This window comes from Aquarana catesbeiana, linkage group LG12, assembly GCF_042186555.1.
Source record: "Aquarana catesbeiana isolate 2022-GZ linkage group LG12, ASM4218655v1, whole genome shotgun sequence".
Taxonomy (NCBI): domain Eukaryota; kingdom Metazoa; phylum Chordata; class Amphibia; order Anura; family Ranidae; genus Aquarana; species Aquarana catesbeiana.
The window spans coordinates 185402440-185417110 of NC_133335.1; the positions used below are offsets into that span (position 1 = coordinate 185402440).

The window sequence follows — 14671 nt, forward strand, 5'->3', positions numbered from 1 at the left end:
AGCCACTGGTCTATAACTCTTGGAGCCACAAGAACATGGTATCTTTGGCACAGGGACAAGACAGGATGTCTTCCACAACACAGGAACCTTTCGTAGAATCAGGCTCAAGTTAAAGACTCATTGAAAAACACTCCTCAGCTGGTCTGCACATGCCCTAAGCACCCTGGGGCTAACTCCACCGTTACAGGTTACCACTTTAGATTTACAGAGGAGGTCTGGTGCTAGACTTACTGCCCATGATCTGACATTCATGGGAATACCTCACATGTGTGGGACAATCGCTGTTTGTGTGCGGGACCGACACATGCTTTCGCCTTTGCGTGCGAGCACAGAGGGATGGGGGCACTTTAAATTTCTTTTTTTTCATTATTAATTACTTTTTTCTTTTTAATTTTTTTTTTTACACTTTTGCTTTACTTTTTTTTAATCACTTTTATTGCTGTTACAAGAAATGTAAACATTCTTGTGACAGCAATAGGCATGTGACAGGTACTCTTTATGGTGCGGTCTATAAGACCCCAAATCTCTTCTTGGTTCTTTAAAGATGGCGCCGTTGACATCCGGGTAAACTGGAAGTGATATCATGTCATCAATTCTAGGTTACTATAGCCAATCCCAACTTTGCAAGCCGTGGAAGGTGGTGGGAGGGGTGGACGTCACCTCCTGTCAGGGATCTACCAGCACCAGACCGGGGCGCTTGCATGCGCCTATGCGCCGGCGCACCCCTGTTCAGACACGGCAGCAAGCTGCTGCTGTTGCTGTGCATCAGCGTGGCGCTCGGGCGCGCGCGGGTGCGCGGCACGGGTGCGTGCGCGCGCAGGGGCGCGCGTGCGTTCGCGTTAGCGCCGGTTTGGCGCCATTTAGCACATAAAAGTTCTCCTGTTCCATGGGAACATCACTGCTTCGTCTCAGCTCTGTGATTCTGCTTGAACCTGCATCTGATTGTCTGCTACCTGATTTGACCCGGCTTGTTTGACCATCCGACCTGCTCCAATCCCGACCCGGCTTGCCTGACCATCCTGCTGTCTGTATCTACTACCGTTGCCGACCTCTGCCTACTCACCGACTCTGCCTTTGCCTGCTGTGATTACCTGTGCCAGTTACCTGCCGACCCGGACTGTCTGACTCTGCTTGTGCCTGCCGCTCTACTTGCTGTTGCACCTTCAGCTTCAGCTCCTGTGATCCCTCACCTCCAGTGTGTCAAGTCTGCTGCTGTTCCAGTCTCCACTCACCTGCAGTCCTGCCATCCCAGGAGGGATCTTTGCCTCTTCATCAAGAGCCTATACTCCAACAGGCACTCCTACCCCACTGCGCTCAGGAGACCACTGTCCCCACTCCAGTGGCTCCCGAACCAGCGTTGTATGAGAGGTCTTCTCCTACAGTCAGGCTCTCCTACCAGGTACCTAACAGTACGAAGCAGCCATGACTGAGCCTGCAGGAGATACCTCTCCCTTGAAAGAAATATGCACCCACCTTGCAGCCCTCACTCAAGCCGTGCAATCCCTCCAGGATAACTACAACAGATTGGAGGGACAGGTCCAGAACCTTGCAGGGCCTAACCCCCTGGCCTCCTCCTCAGCCGCAACCCCGGCACAGACTACTCCTGGTCCTTCCGTTGTAATGCTTCCACCTGAACCAAAGGTTCCCACTCCTGATAGATTCTCTGGAGATCGGACCAAGTTCCGGGCCTTTCGCAACGCTTGTAAGCTTTTCTTCGCATTACAGCCCCGGACTTTCTCACTGGAAGCCACTAAGGTGGGGTTCGTGATCTCCCTCCTACAAGGAGAGCCTCAGACCTGGGCCCATCGTCTACTTGAGGGGGACTCAGCACTAACCCAGTCCTTATCTTCCTTCTTCGAAGCCATGGCGAAAATATACGAAGACCCTCAACAGACTGCTACAGCTGAATCAGCTCTGTTCATGCTTCAACAAGGCCGCAGACCTGCGGAGGACTATATCATGGACTTTAGACGTTGGAGTGCAGACACTCAGTGGAATGATGCGGCCCTGCGTCACCAGTTCCGCTTGGGTCTATCTGAAGGATTAAAGGACGAACTTGCCCGAGTGGGTGTACCAGATACTCTTGAGGCTTTGATTAACTTGACTCTTCAAATCGACCGACGTATCCGGGAACGTCGATCTGAACGATCTACTTTACAATCCCGCCCGATTTGGATGACAGCCAGAGCACCACTTCCAGCAACACGCTACGTACCTCCATCCAGTTCAAATCCAGCTAATGCCACGCCTGACTCTGCAGAACCTATGCAATTAGGACTGATGCGACCTGCCTTGTCCCCTGAAGAACGGGCCCGACGCCGGCAACTCAATCTGTGCCTCTACTGCGGTGGGAGTGGGCATTATGTCCTGAACTGTCCAGTCAAAATAAGTAAGTGCCCGTCTTCTGTGTATGCCAGTCTCTCTGCTCTGTCTGCGAATTCTACCCACATTGCCATTCCTCTGTCTTTGCAGCTGCAAGAAGGGACAATAACGATCAACGCCATCATTGATTCCGGAGCATGCAGTTGCTTTATCGATTCAAACTTTGCCAGCCAGCATAACATCCCATTACGAACCAAGACCCATGGACACGCTGTATTTCTAGCTGATGGATCCCGCATCAGATCAGGACAAGTAACCCAGGAAACCCTGCCTCTGCCTGCTTCTACTCCCTCCCAACACAAGGAACTGCTGGTTCTTGATGCCATCTCCTCTCCTATGTTTCCCATCATCCTGGGCATTCCTTGGCTGCAGGCCCACAATCCATACATTCATTGGACATCTGGAGAAGTGAAATTCTCATCTTCTTACTGTCATGAACACTGTTTTAAGAAAGATTCGGATTCCTCATCCACCCTACTTTGTTTGGACACTGACCAGAAACTTTGTCAGGTCATACCTAAACAGTATCATGAATTCCTTGATGTCTTCAGCAAGAAGGGGGCAGACTTTCTTCCACCGCACCGCCCCTACGATTGCCCCATTGAATTGCTGCCAGGATCCGAAATACCATTCAGACGCATTTTTCCATTGTCAGAGAAAGAACAGGAAGTACTAAAGACATATATAGATGAGAACCTGGCCAAGGGTTTTATACGCCACTCTACCTCTCCAGCTGGTGCCGGAATATTTTTTGTCACCAAGAAGGACAAGTCTCTCCGTCCGTGTATAGACTATCGTGAACTAAACAAAATCACGGTCAAAAATCGGTACCCTCTACCCTTGATACCAGAACTCTTCCAAAAATTAAGGACTGCCATCATTTTCACTAAACTTGACCTGAGAGGGGCGTATAATTTGATCCGTATCTGGGCTGGGCATGAGTGGAAGACAGCATTCCGAACCCGATTCGGGCATTATGAATACCTGGTCATGCCCTTTGGACTCTGCAATGCCCCTGCAACCTTTCAACACCTGATTAACGATGTCCTCAGGGACTTCTTAGATGTGTTTGTAATCGCATACTTGGACGATATTTAGATTTTTTCAGAATCCCGTGAATTGCATCAAGAACATGTCCGCAGGGTGTTGGGTCGTCTCCGCTTACACAGTCTGTACGCAAAAGCGGAGAAATGTGAGTTCGAACAACAGAGCATTCAATTTCTGGGGTTAATTATCTCTGCAACGGGCATCAAGATGGACCCACAAAAAGTTTCCGCTGTTCTGGACTGGCCGGTACCCTTGGACAAGAAGGGAATTCAGCGGTTTGTGGGGTTTGCGAACTTCTACAGAAAGTTCATCAGGGGGTTCTCAGCCATAATTGCACCCATCACGCAGTTAACCAAACAAAATACCTGTTTTTCTTGGAACCAATCTGCCCAAGACGCCTTCGAAAATCTCAAAAGATTATTTACTTCAGCACCTATCCTCAGTCACCCTGAACCATCTCTACCGTTTATCTTAGAGGTTGATGCCTCCGAGATTGTGGTAGGTGCGATTCTTTCACAACGTAAAGGTAGCAAAGAGATAATGCATCCTGTAGGGTTCTTCTCCCGTAAACTTTCCCCTGCAGAGAAGAATTATGACGTTGGTGACCGAGAGCTTCTCGCCATTAAGACTGCACTGGAAGAGTGGAGGTACCTATTGGAGGGGGCTATGCATCCAGTGCTAATTTATACTGACCATAAAAACCTGGAATACTTACGATCTGCCAAGCGGTTGAAGCCTCGTCAAGCCCGCTGGGCTCTGTTTTTCTCACGTTTCTCTTTCCATATCACGTACCGCCCAGGATCAAAAAATATTAAACCGGATGCATTATCACGTATGCATGACAATTCTAAGGACTTATCCACTCCTGACACCATCTTACCCGCAAACAGTTTTTTACTGCTACAAACAGATTTACTTTCCCTGATTAAGGAAGCATCCTCTGAGTCAGCCAGGCCTACTGGGATTTCTTTAGTAAGAAGAGATGGTCTGTTCTGGAAAGGAAGCCAAATTTTCGTTCCTGAAGATATTCGGGTCAGGGTTTTGACACTTCTCCACGATCATCCATTGGCAGGCCGCTTTGGAGTTCGTAAGACCCTGGACCTAGTACAGCGTACATTCTGGTGGCCCAATCTGAAAGACTTTTGTGAAAGGTATGTCAGTTCCTGTTCCATCTGCATTCAGAATAAGTCATCCAGGAATCGAGCTTGGGGCCTATTGAAACCGTTATCTATACCCGACAGACCATGGAAAATGATTTCTATGGATTTTATTGTGGAGCTTCCATGTTCTGAAGGGTGCTCAGCCATCTTTGTAGTAGTGGACCGTCTAACCAAAATGGCTCATTTTCTACCGTTAAGGGGAACCCCGTCTGCCACCGAAACAGCTCGCATATTTATCAAGGAGATCATCAGACTTCATGGAGTACCTGTAAACATAATTTCTGATAGAGGGGTTCAATTCACCTCTCGTTTCTGGAGATCCCTGTGTGAAACCCTAAAGATTGAATTGGCCTTGTCCTCGGCCTATCATCCTCAAACGAATGGTCAGACAGAAAGGACTAATCAGACCCTGGAACAATATATCAGATGTTTCACATCTTTCACACAAGATGATTGGGTATCTCTACTACCCTTAGCAGAATTTGCGTACAATAATGACAAACATTCTGCTACCGGTCAATCTCCTTTTTTCGCCAATTACGGCTTTCACCTAACCTTTCTACCTGATTTCCTTTCAGAGTCTTCGGTTCCAGCAGTACAAAGTACAGTGGAGTTCCTCAGTCACAACAGCCGGTTGTTGCAGGAAACAGTGTCCAAGGCTCAGGCAGATGGTAAGAGAATCTTCGACCGGAAAAGAAGGGGGGAGCTGAACTTACAAATTGGAGACCAGGTATGGCTTTCTACCGTTAATATCAAATTAGCATGTCCTTCTAAGAAGTTGGCACCTAGATTCATGGGACCCTTTCCAGTTAGAAGGAAAATCAATGAAGTATCTTATGAACTGACTTTACCTGATTCATTTAAAATTCATCCAGTATTCCATGTGTCTCTGCTCAAACCTGTTGTACCTGATCCCTTTCCTGCTAGAGGGACAAGACCTCCTGAACCTGTTGTAATTAATGGCAGCGAGAAATTTGAAGTTGAGGCTATCCTTGATTGTAGAAGAAGGCAAGGGCAAAACCAATTCTTAATCAAGTGGAAAGGCTACGGCCCAGAAAGTAACTCGTGGGAACCGGAAAGTAATGTGCATGCTAGGCGTTTAGTACGCGCCTATTTTTCCACTCACCCTGAGAAAAAGAGGTTGTTGGGCATCCGGAGGCTGCCCCTTGGGGGGGGGGGCAATGTCAGGGATCTACCAGCACCAGACTGGGGCGCTTGCATGCGCCTATGCGCCGGCGCGCCCCTGTTCAGACACGGCAGCAAGCTGCTGCTGTTGCTGTGCATCAGCGCGGCGCGCGGGCGCGCGCGGGTACGCGGCGCGGGTGCGTGCGCGCGTGCGTTCACGTTAGCGCCGGTTTGGCGCCATTTAGCACATAAAAGTTCTCCTGTTCCATGGGAACATCGTTGCTTCGTCTCAGCTCTGTGATTCTGCTTGAACCTGCATCTGATTGTCTGCTACCTGATTTGACCCGGCTTGTTTGACCATCCGACCTGCTCCAATCCCGACCCGGCTTGCCTGACCATCCTGCTGTCTGTATCTACTACCGTTGCCGACCTCTGCCTACTCACCGACTCTGCCTTTGCCTGCTGTGATTACCTGTGCCAGTTACCTGCCGACCCGGACTGTCTGACTCTGCTTGTGCCTGCCGCTCTACTTGCTGTTGCACCTTCAGCTTCAGCTCCTGTGATCCCTCACCTCCAGTGTGTCAAGTCTGCTGCTGTTCCAGTCTCCACTCACCTGCAGTCCTGCCATCCCAGGAGGGATCTCTGCCTCTTCATCAAGAGCCTATACTCCAACAGGCACTCCTACCCCACTGCGCTCAGGAGACCACTGTCCCCACTCCAGTGGCTCCCGAACCAGCGTTGTATGAGAGGTCTTCTCCTACAGTCAGGCTCTCCTACCAGGTACCTAACACCTCCTGCTGCTAGTAAAAGCAGTCCAGTGGCTAGTTAGCCACCAGGATTACTTTTATAAAAGAGCCGACCACCAGCTCTAAAAAACAATACTGGGGTGATGCCTGCAGGCATCATTCTAGTATAACCACTGAAAGTCCAGCAACGTACAGGTACATCACTGGTCAGGAAGTGGTCTAAATAAAAGGTAAATGCATGTGAAAATGAAAAAAAAAAATACAGAATATTTATATTTGGACCCGTTGTGTAAAATGTGAGATTAGAGCCAACTCCCAAGCATCCACATTTTCCCCCAGTGTGAATGAGCCCTAATGGCTCTTTCACGCCACAACATGTGTAAAAACAAATAGAGAATACATCACATGCATTATTATTTTTTTTTTTTATCAAAACATTTTTTATTAGTTATTGCATAAAGTGACCATACAATTGTATTCCGCGCATAAACAGAGCCAATAATGAATACTATCCGTCAAACATACAGATAAAGTGTCAGCAGGTCAGAGAAAATAGAAAACAATTCACATTGGCGTAACAACCAGTAGAAACCCAGCAACCTTAAGTTATCGAAGTTAAAGAAACCAAGTATCCAACAGAACAAAACTAGAACATGTATTAACTTCTTTTCTCCTTCTGCCCATCCCTTCAAATGACTCTTAATGGGGTAAAGCCTCAAAAACCTATCTATTACTAACTGTGGTGGGGCAAGGCTAGGATCATCCAACCAGGGCTGCCAGATGAGATCAAATTTTGACACAGCGTTCCTATGTCAATAAGCCAATTGTTCCCTAAGAAGAAGGGAATTGACATAGGCGATCCATTGTTTCCCAGTGGGCACTGTAGGTGCCATCCAGTATCGAGCTATGAGTTTTCTAGCTAGGTACAGTAGTCTAGTAATTATAATATACATTCCCTTCTGATACATTTCCACATCAATTTCACCTAATAGGCACACTAAAGGAGTTAAGGACACAGGTACCTGGGCTAAGGGGCAAACACACTGTATGACCAAATGAGTCTCCTGGAGGCAAATCAAGTGCTGCAACCTGGTGAAATATTTAAAGGAACACTAAAGGTAATTTTTTCTTTTTTTTTTAAATAACAAACATGTTATACTTACCTTCACTGTGCAGCTCGTTTTGCACAGAGTGGCCCCGAACCTGGTCTTCTGGGGTCCCTCGGCGGCTGTTTCAGCTCCTCCCCGCAAGAACTAATCACCATCATGCGAGCTCCCTCGCATGGTGGTGAGTTCTTGCAGGCGCGCTCCCGTGATACAGCCGGCGGCCATAGCCGCTCACTGTATCACTCGGCCCCGCCCCCCGGCGCGCCGCGTCATTGGATGTGATTGACAGCAGCGTGAGCCAATGGCTGCGCTGCTTTCAATCCATCCACTCTAGCCAATCAGCGGTCAGGCTGATCAATGAAGAGGATGTCGGGGGCAAGCGCTGGACTTTTGAGGGCTCAGGTAAGTAAAACAGGGGGGCTGGGGGCGGTGGTATTGTCGGAAGTTTTTTCACCTTGCATTCTAATGCATTCTAATGCATTCTATGCATTAAGGTGAAAACATTTTTACCTTTACAACCCCTTTAAAGATTGCACGCCTCTTGATTTTGTCCCCCAAATCCCTTACATTCCATGAGAGAAGTAGTAGCCCCTTAGCATTCTTACTCGCCATAAACAGTACTGTTGAGAAAGGAGCATAGGCCTGATGGCCCACCTCCAATTTAAAAATATTTGATCTGAGGTAAACATTGGCAGCAATGACATATAACAGGAATCCAAACATAACCATCCCACCACAGACTCAAAATGTAGCTCAGTGTGCCATCTAGTGTAGGCTGCAGCTAAGTGCAGCAATGCATATACAGAGAAAAGTCCCACCTCTAGGAGAGATAAAAAAAAGTCAGAAAAGAAAAAAAAAATACGTGTACATTCAAAGTTAGTGCATTGTTCGGCCAACCGGGCCTCACAGGTCCAATCAATTCCTCAACAATAAAGGGGGTAGAGTCCTTGTAAGACCATTCTCGGGGGCCCTGTTGCGGTGGCCGGGAGGGAACTCGATGGGCCCTTTCTTTTTAGAAGCACATGATTAGAGGCTCTAAGTGGCTTCAAAAAAGGGTGGGCTCGGGGAGCAAAGTTGTGTGACAATAGCAAATGAATATTCGTTATTGTCTTCCTGATTCTACTCCTGGCCAATCAGGAGACCCGATTGACCAGGGAGTCCATAGTTGCCAACAATGTAAAAAAATGTATAGGGACACTTTTTTGCCTGTAGGCGGAGTCTTATTATACTTAGGGGGCGAAGCACGCTGCAGCAAAAATGGGTGTGGTTTAAGAGGAATATTGGGCGTGGCTCAAAGGGGGTGTGGTTAGAGTCTGAGATGAACGAGGGATGGAGGGAGAAAGAGGGAGGGGGAGAGAGAGAGAGAGAGAAAGAAAGAGATAGAGAGGGAGGGAAGGAGGGAGAAAGAAGGAAAGAAGGAGGGATGGAAGGACAGCAGGCCCAGATCCTACACCACAATAGAAATATGTGTATTTCAGAAAGTATAACAATCAGCAGATAAAGATACTCCAAACACCTGGTGTTAGCGCTTCAATCATCCCAGCACCATGGTTGTTATGGTCAGGATGATTGAAGTGCATTATTACTATTATTACATTGTAATATAAAATGAAATCATTCAACTCACCATAATGCAGAATCAGTGGGAGCCCTGAGCGTGTCACCTGCCACGTCGCCTGCCACCAGATGCCATCAGGTGCCCCCAGCAGAGTCCTTCCTTACATCTGGTGCCCCCAGCGGAGTCCGTCCTTACATCAGTTGCCCCCAGCAGAGTCCATCCTTACATCAGGTGCCCCCAGCAGAGTCCATCCTTACATCAGGTGCCCCCAGTGGAGTCCGTCCTTACATCAGGTGCCCCCGGCAGAGTCTATCCTTGCATCAGGTGCCCCCCGGTAGAGTCCATCCTTACATCAGGTGCCCCCAGCAGAGTCCATCATTACATCAGGTGCCCCCAACAGAATCTGTCCCTACATCAGGTGCCCCCAACAGAATCCGTCCTTACATCAGGTGCCCCCAGCAGAACACCTCCTTATATCAGGTGTCCCCAGCGGAGCTCCTCCTTACATCAGTGTCCCCATCAGTGGAGCTCCTCCTTACATCAGTGTCCCCATCTGCAGAGCCCCTTCTTACATCAGTGTCCTCATCTGCAGAGCCCCTTCTTACATCAGTGTCCCCATCAGCAGAGCCCCTCCTTACATCAGTGTCCCCATCAGCGGAGCCCCTCCTTACATCAGTGTCCCCATCGGTGTGTGCACAAGAAGGTGCTTCTTCTGAATGTCAGATTGTCATGTAAAAGGCATCAACTGCTCCCGCCGCAGCACTGTGTCTCCCGCCGGGAGGGGGTGTCATTGGTTTGCTGCCCCCACCCAAAATATTGAGCACCAGCCACCACTGATGCCAAGAGAGGTCAATGAGGATGTACTGCACAGGCACATGCATAAGAAGGAGCCTTTTACTGCTGGGTGCAAACAATGAAGGTTGTGGCCATCTGATCTGGTAATTATGCATCTGTGGAAGGGTCTGAAAGTGCAGTTATTTTTTTAATTGCTCCATTCACTAGAAGCTTATATAAACCCTAACACATTAAAGTCATTTTAAAAAAAATGGAAATCCTGCCACAAAGGTCCTTGCTTAAACCTTATACACATGAGCCGAATATCGGATGATATCGGCCGGTTCAGCAAAAACAGCTGACATTCAGCTTGTGGGCCAAACAGCCGGTTTTTGTTGAACTGGCATGCTGGAAAACCAGCAGCCAATTAACATCGGTCAGCGCTGGCAGCCAGTAGCTGCCAGCGCTGACCGGTGTGTTCTGGCGGTGGGCAGTGCCCCTGTCACATAGTTAGTACAGCGAACTTCTCAGTTTTTTTCATTCAGCCAGCTGAGTTGAATGAAAAGAAAAATCGAATAGTGTGTACCAGGCTTTAGGCGCTTCTTTTTATAGGTTGGTAATGCTCTGACCCATTCTCCTAATCAGGGATGGACTGGCCATCGGGACTACCGGGAGATTCCCGGTGGGCCGATGGCTCAGTGGGCCAGTTTCAGAGACAGGGGAGGAGAGAGAGATACACAGCTCCAAATGTAGCATTAAAACAACTTTTATTCCACTTAAAGAACGTTACTGACAAAGTTAGTAGGGTGAAAGGCATTGAAACACTGTGCAAGAGTCCAGGCTTGTCATCGATCTGAATTAGGAGCCGCCACCGGGAACCGATTGGGCCAGTAGATGCAGAGTGCATCGGTGTGTACTACTACTTCCTGGTGGTGGAGGAATGATGGCCTGAAGGATGCGTCACCTCCCACATTTTGCATCATTTCCGGATGATGACATCATGTCTGCCCCATCATGCGTTCCACCGCTACCAGGAAGTAGTAGTACACACCGATGCTCTGCATCTACTGGCCCGATCAGTTCCCGGTGGCGGCTCCTAATTCAGATCGATGACAAGACTGGACTCTTGCACAGTGTCTCAATGCCTTTCACCCTACTAACTTTGTCAGTAACGTTCTTTAAGTGGAATACAAGTTGTTTTAGTGCTACATTTGGCGCTGTGTATCTCTCTCTCCTCCCCTGTCACGTTGTGTGTTGGGGGGGGGGGGTACAGAGCTGGGTTGGAGGTGCCCATCAAGTCCTGTAGTAGCACTGCATCTGGTGACATGTGACTTGGCAGGTGACAGGCGAGGGGGCAAGTGATATGTGGCATCTGGTGGCAGGCGATGGTGGCAAGTGACATGCGGCACCTGGTGGCAGGCGACGTGGCAAGTGACAAGCTGCCTCTGCTGACAAGTGACGTGGCAAGTGATGTTTTGCATCTGGTGGCAGGTAACGTGGCAAGTGACATGCGGCATCTGGTGGCAGGCGACGTGGCAAGTGACACACTGCATCTGGTGGCAGGCGATGTGGCAAGTGACGTGGCAGGTGACACACTCAGGGCTCCCACTGATTCTGCATTATGGTGAGTTGAACTATTTCATGTTATATTACAATGTAATAATAGAAATAATGAGCTTCAATCATCCTGACACCATATCAACCATGGTGCAGAGAAGATTGAAGCGCCAACACCAGGTGTTTGGAGTAAAATGGGCCGGTCTGAATGAAGTCCAGGGCCAAATTTTTGTCCCAGTCCAGCCCTGCTCCTAATTGTTATCTATCATTGTCACAATGTCGCACACTCTCCCAATACAGACTATAAGTGCCATGCCCATGCATATTACACAGGAATATTCCACTATTGCCATCTTCATGAATTCAACCTAGAGAAATGTCATGCAGCCATCACTGCAGTATGTGTAGATAGTAAGTGGCTGCAAAGAGGCTGCAGGGAATTAGCCATGCTGATATACAACAAAGGATAATAAAAGATGTATTTTATTCTAAAACAATGACAGTTGTTTATGATACACAGTTATTCTGCAAATGTCATTCATTCAGGGTCCATTTACTTCTTTGTGGTGTGTTAAAGGTGCTTTGCATTAAAGCAACTCATTGAAATGAATGGGCTGCCAATGCCTAATGTGCTGAAAAATAGACGTAACACTTTTCCTAATGCAACACATTCTAATGCACTACTGTGCATTGCGGCACGCTATTGCATTGCCTTAGTGCCTTGCAGTACCAGTTAAAATGAATGGCATTGCAAGGCAGTAAAAATGTTATGTGCGTTACCTTATGTAGCGATAACACACGCAGTACCATGGCATGGCCCTTAAAGGGGTTGTAAACCCTTGTGTTTTGCATTAAGGTGAAAAAACACCTGGCAGTCACCGCCCCCCCCCCCCCCCATTTTACTTACCTGAGCCCCTTCATCTCCTCGGCGGGGACGCGCTGTTCCTTTCTCCACAGGGTCCCGGCTCTTGATTGGATAGATTGATAGCAGCACAGCCATTGGATCCCGCTGCTGTCAATCAAATCCAATGACGCGGGCGCTGGGGGACGGGGCCGATACCGGCATTCGTTTCTATGGACGAAAATGCTGGAATCGGGAGCGCGCCCGCAAGGTAACCCCCTCGGGAGTGCTTCTCCTAGGGGGTTATCCCCTAGCCGCCGGGGGAACCCAGAGGATTATGATCGGGGCCACTCTGTGCAAAACGAGCTGCACAGTGGAGGTAAGTATGATACGTTTGTTATTTAACACTTCCTGACTGCCGCACGACTATGTACGTCTTAAGTTTGAAGGGGTATATCGTTGTTATGGCAGCAGCTAGCTGCCATAACCCCGGTATCCCCGTTTTCGTGCGGCGGCCGGCTTTCAGATAAAAGTGATCCCTGCGGCGGATTCGCCGCGAGATCACTTTTATCGGTGGTGGGAGAGGGCCCCCCCCCTCCCGCCGCGATCCGGTGCCCTCCGCCGCTTACCGGAGCCGTCGGTAGCGGCGGAGGCGATCGCGTCCTGTGCCGTTGTGTGTCTGGAGACGAGTGAGGCCAAGATGGCGCTCACTCGTCTCCATGACACTGCTGGGCGGAAGCGACGTCAAAACTTCGCTTCCGTCCATACCTCTTAAAGGCATATTTTTTCAAATGTCATTTTTCTAAATGACTTTTTTTTTTTTTTTTTTTTTTTTATTGCATTTTAGTGTAAATATGAGATCTGAGGTCTTTTTGACCCCAGATCTCATATTTAAGAGGTCCTGCCATGCTTTTTTCTATTACAAGGGATGTTTGTAATAGAAATAAAAGTGACACAATTTTTTTTTTTTTTTAAACAGTGTAAAAATAAATAAAATATTGTAAAATAAATAATAAAAAAAAAAAAAAATTTTTAAAACCCCCCTATCCCGACGAGCTCGCGCGCAGAAGCGAACGCATACGCGAGTAGCGCCCGCATATGAAAACGGTGGTCAAACCACACATGTGAGGTATCGCCGCGACCGGTAGAGCGAGAGCAATAATTCTAGCCCTAGACCTCCTCTGTAGCGCAAAATATGCAACCTGTAGAATTTTTTAAACGTCTCCTATGGAGATTTTTGAGGGTAAAAGTTTGACGCTATTCCACGAGCGGGCGCAATTTTCAAGCATGACATGTTGGGTATCAATTTACTTGGCGTAACATTATATTTCACAATATAAAAAAAAATTGGGATAACTTTACTGTTGTTTTATTTTTTTATTCAAAAAAGTGAATTTTTTCCAAAAAAAGTGCGCTTATAAGACCGCTGCGCAAATCCGGTGCAAAAAAAAGTATTGCAATGACCGCCATTGTATTCTCTAGGGTGTTAGAAGAAAAACCATATATAATGTTTGGGGGTTCTAAGTAATTTTCTAGCAGAAAAACCTGTTTTAAACATGTAAACACCTAAAATCCAAAACGAGGCTGGTCTTAAAGTGGTTAAAAAAAAATAATAAATTCTTTACAATCACTTTAAGCTGGCAAGAGCCTGCCTGATTGCATACAATTTGAAAGTGTTTGACCTCATATTATACAGTTTTGGTAAATTTAAAGGAAAATTGTATACTGTATGGCAAGCCTTAGGGTTTACATCTATTATTTTAAGTAATATCAAGGCCCTATAAGTACAGCACACGTGTTACACAAAACTGAAGCAAGCTATAATCCAACACAGATATATGCACATACTATCAGCCATAGCTGTTAGGTCTGTGTTCAGGCTATCAGACTATACCCCAGACCATTACAATGATAAAATTCATTTATCAAGCTTGTTAGGTATCCTTCCCAGTATCCATCCTGTTAGCAGATGCCATCTCACCTTTCCTCATGTTTCCTATGGATACCGGACCGGTACCTGTCGTCCTTCAGCTGATTGCCAGCGCTGTCTGACTCCCTGGAGCTTTTTCTGAATTGTTATCTGTCACTTACACTGTGTTATCATCCAGTGCAGCTTCCTCCTCACTGTACGGTGGGGTGTGTGCTCATAAGTGCGTCATGGGGGGAATTCTTTATTTCAAATGTTCAAGAGAAAATAAGATAAAGATTTATTTCTTTGTGTCTCTGGAATCTTCATCATGTTGTAAGAACTGTCATCATGGAGGAAATATTCTCCTTTCCTTTGTGTGCAACTCACTTTTTTGGGGGTAATGTTGCCCACAGATTGGGTGGTCAAGTGTTGAGCTGATTATTCTATATATTACTATATGGTATGT

General features: G+C 47.5%; 1 protein-coding gene across 1 annotated transcript in view; it reads right to left on the reverse strand.

The window, feature by feature from the left end:
* The window catches only part of LOC141113279 (protein 4.2-like), a 97700-nt gene extending 83285 nt beyond the window's left edge, over positions 1 to 14415 (reverse strand). The window contains exon 1 of the mRNA XM_073606306.1: positions 14278 to 14415. Within this exon, the coding sequence (XP_073462407.1) occupies positions 14278 to 14287 (10 nt within the window). The 5' untranslated portion in view covers positions 14288 to 14415. The remainder of the gene's footprint in view (positions 1 to 14277) is intronic.
* Between the last annotated feature and the right edge of the window lie 256 nt (positions 14416 to 14671).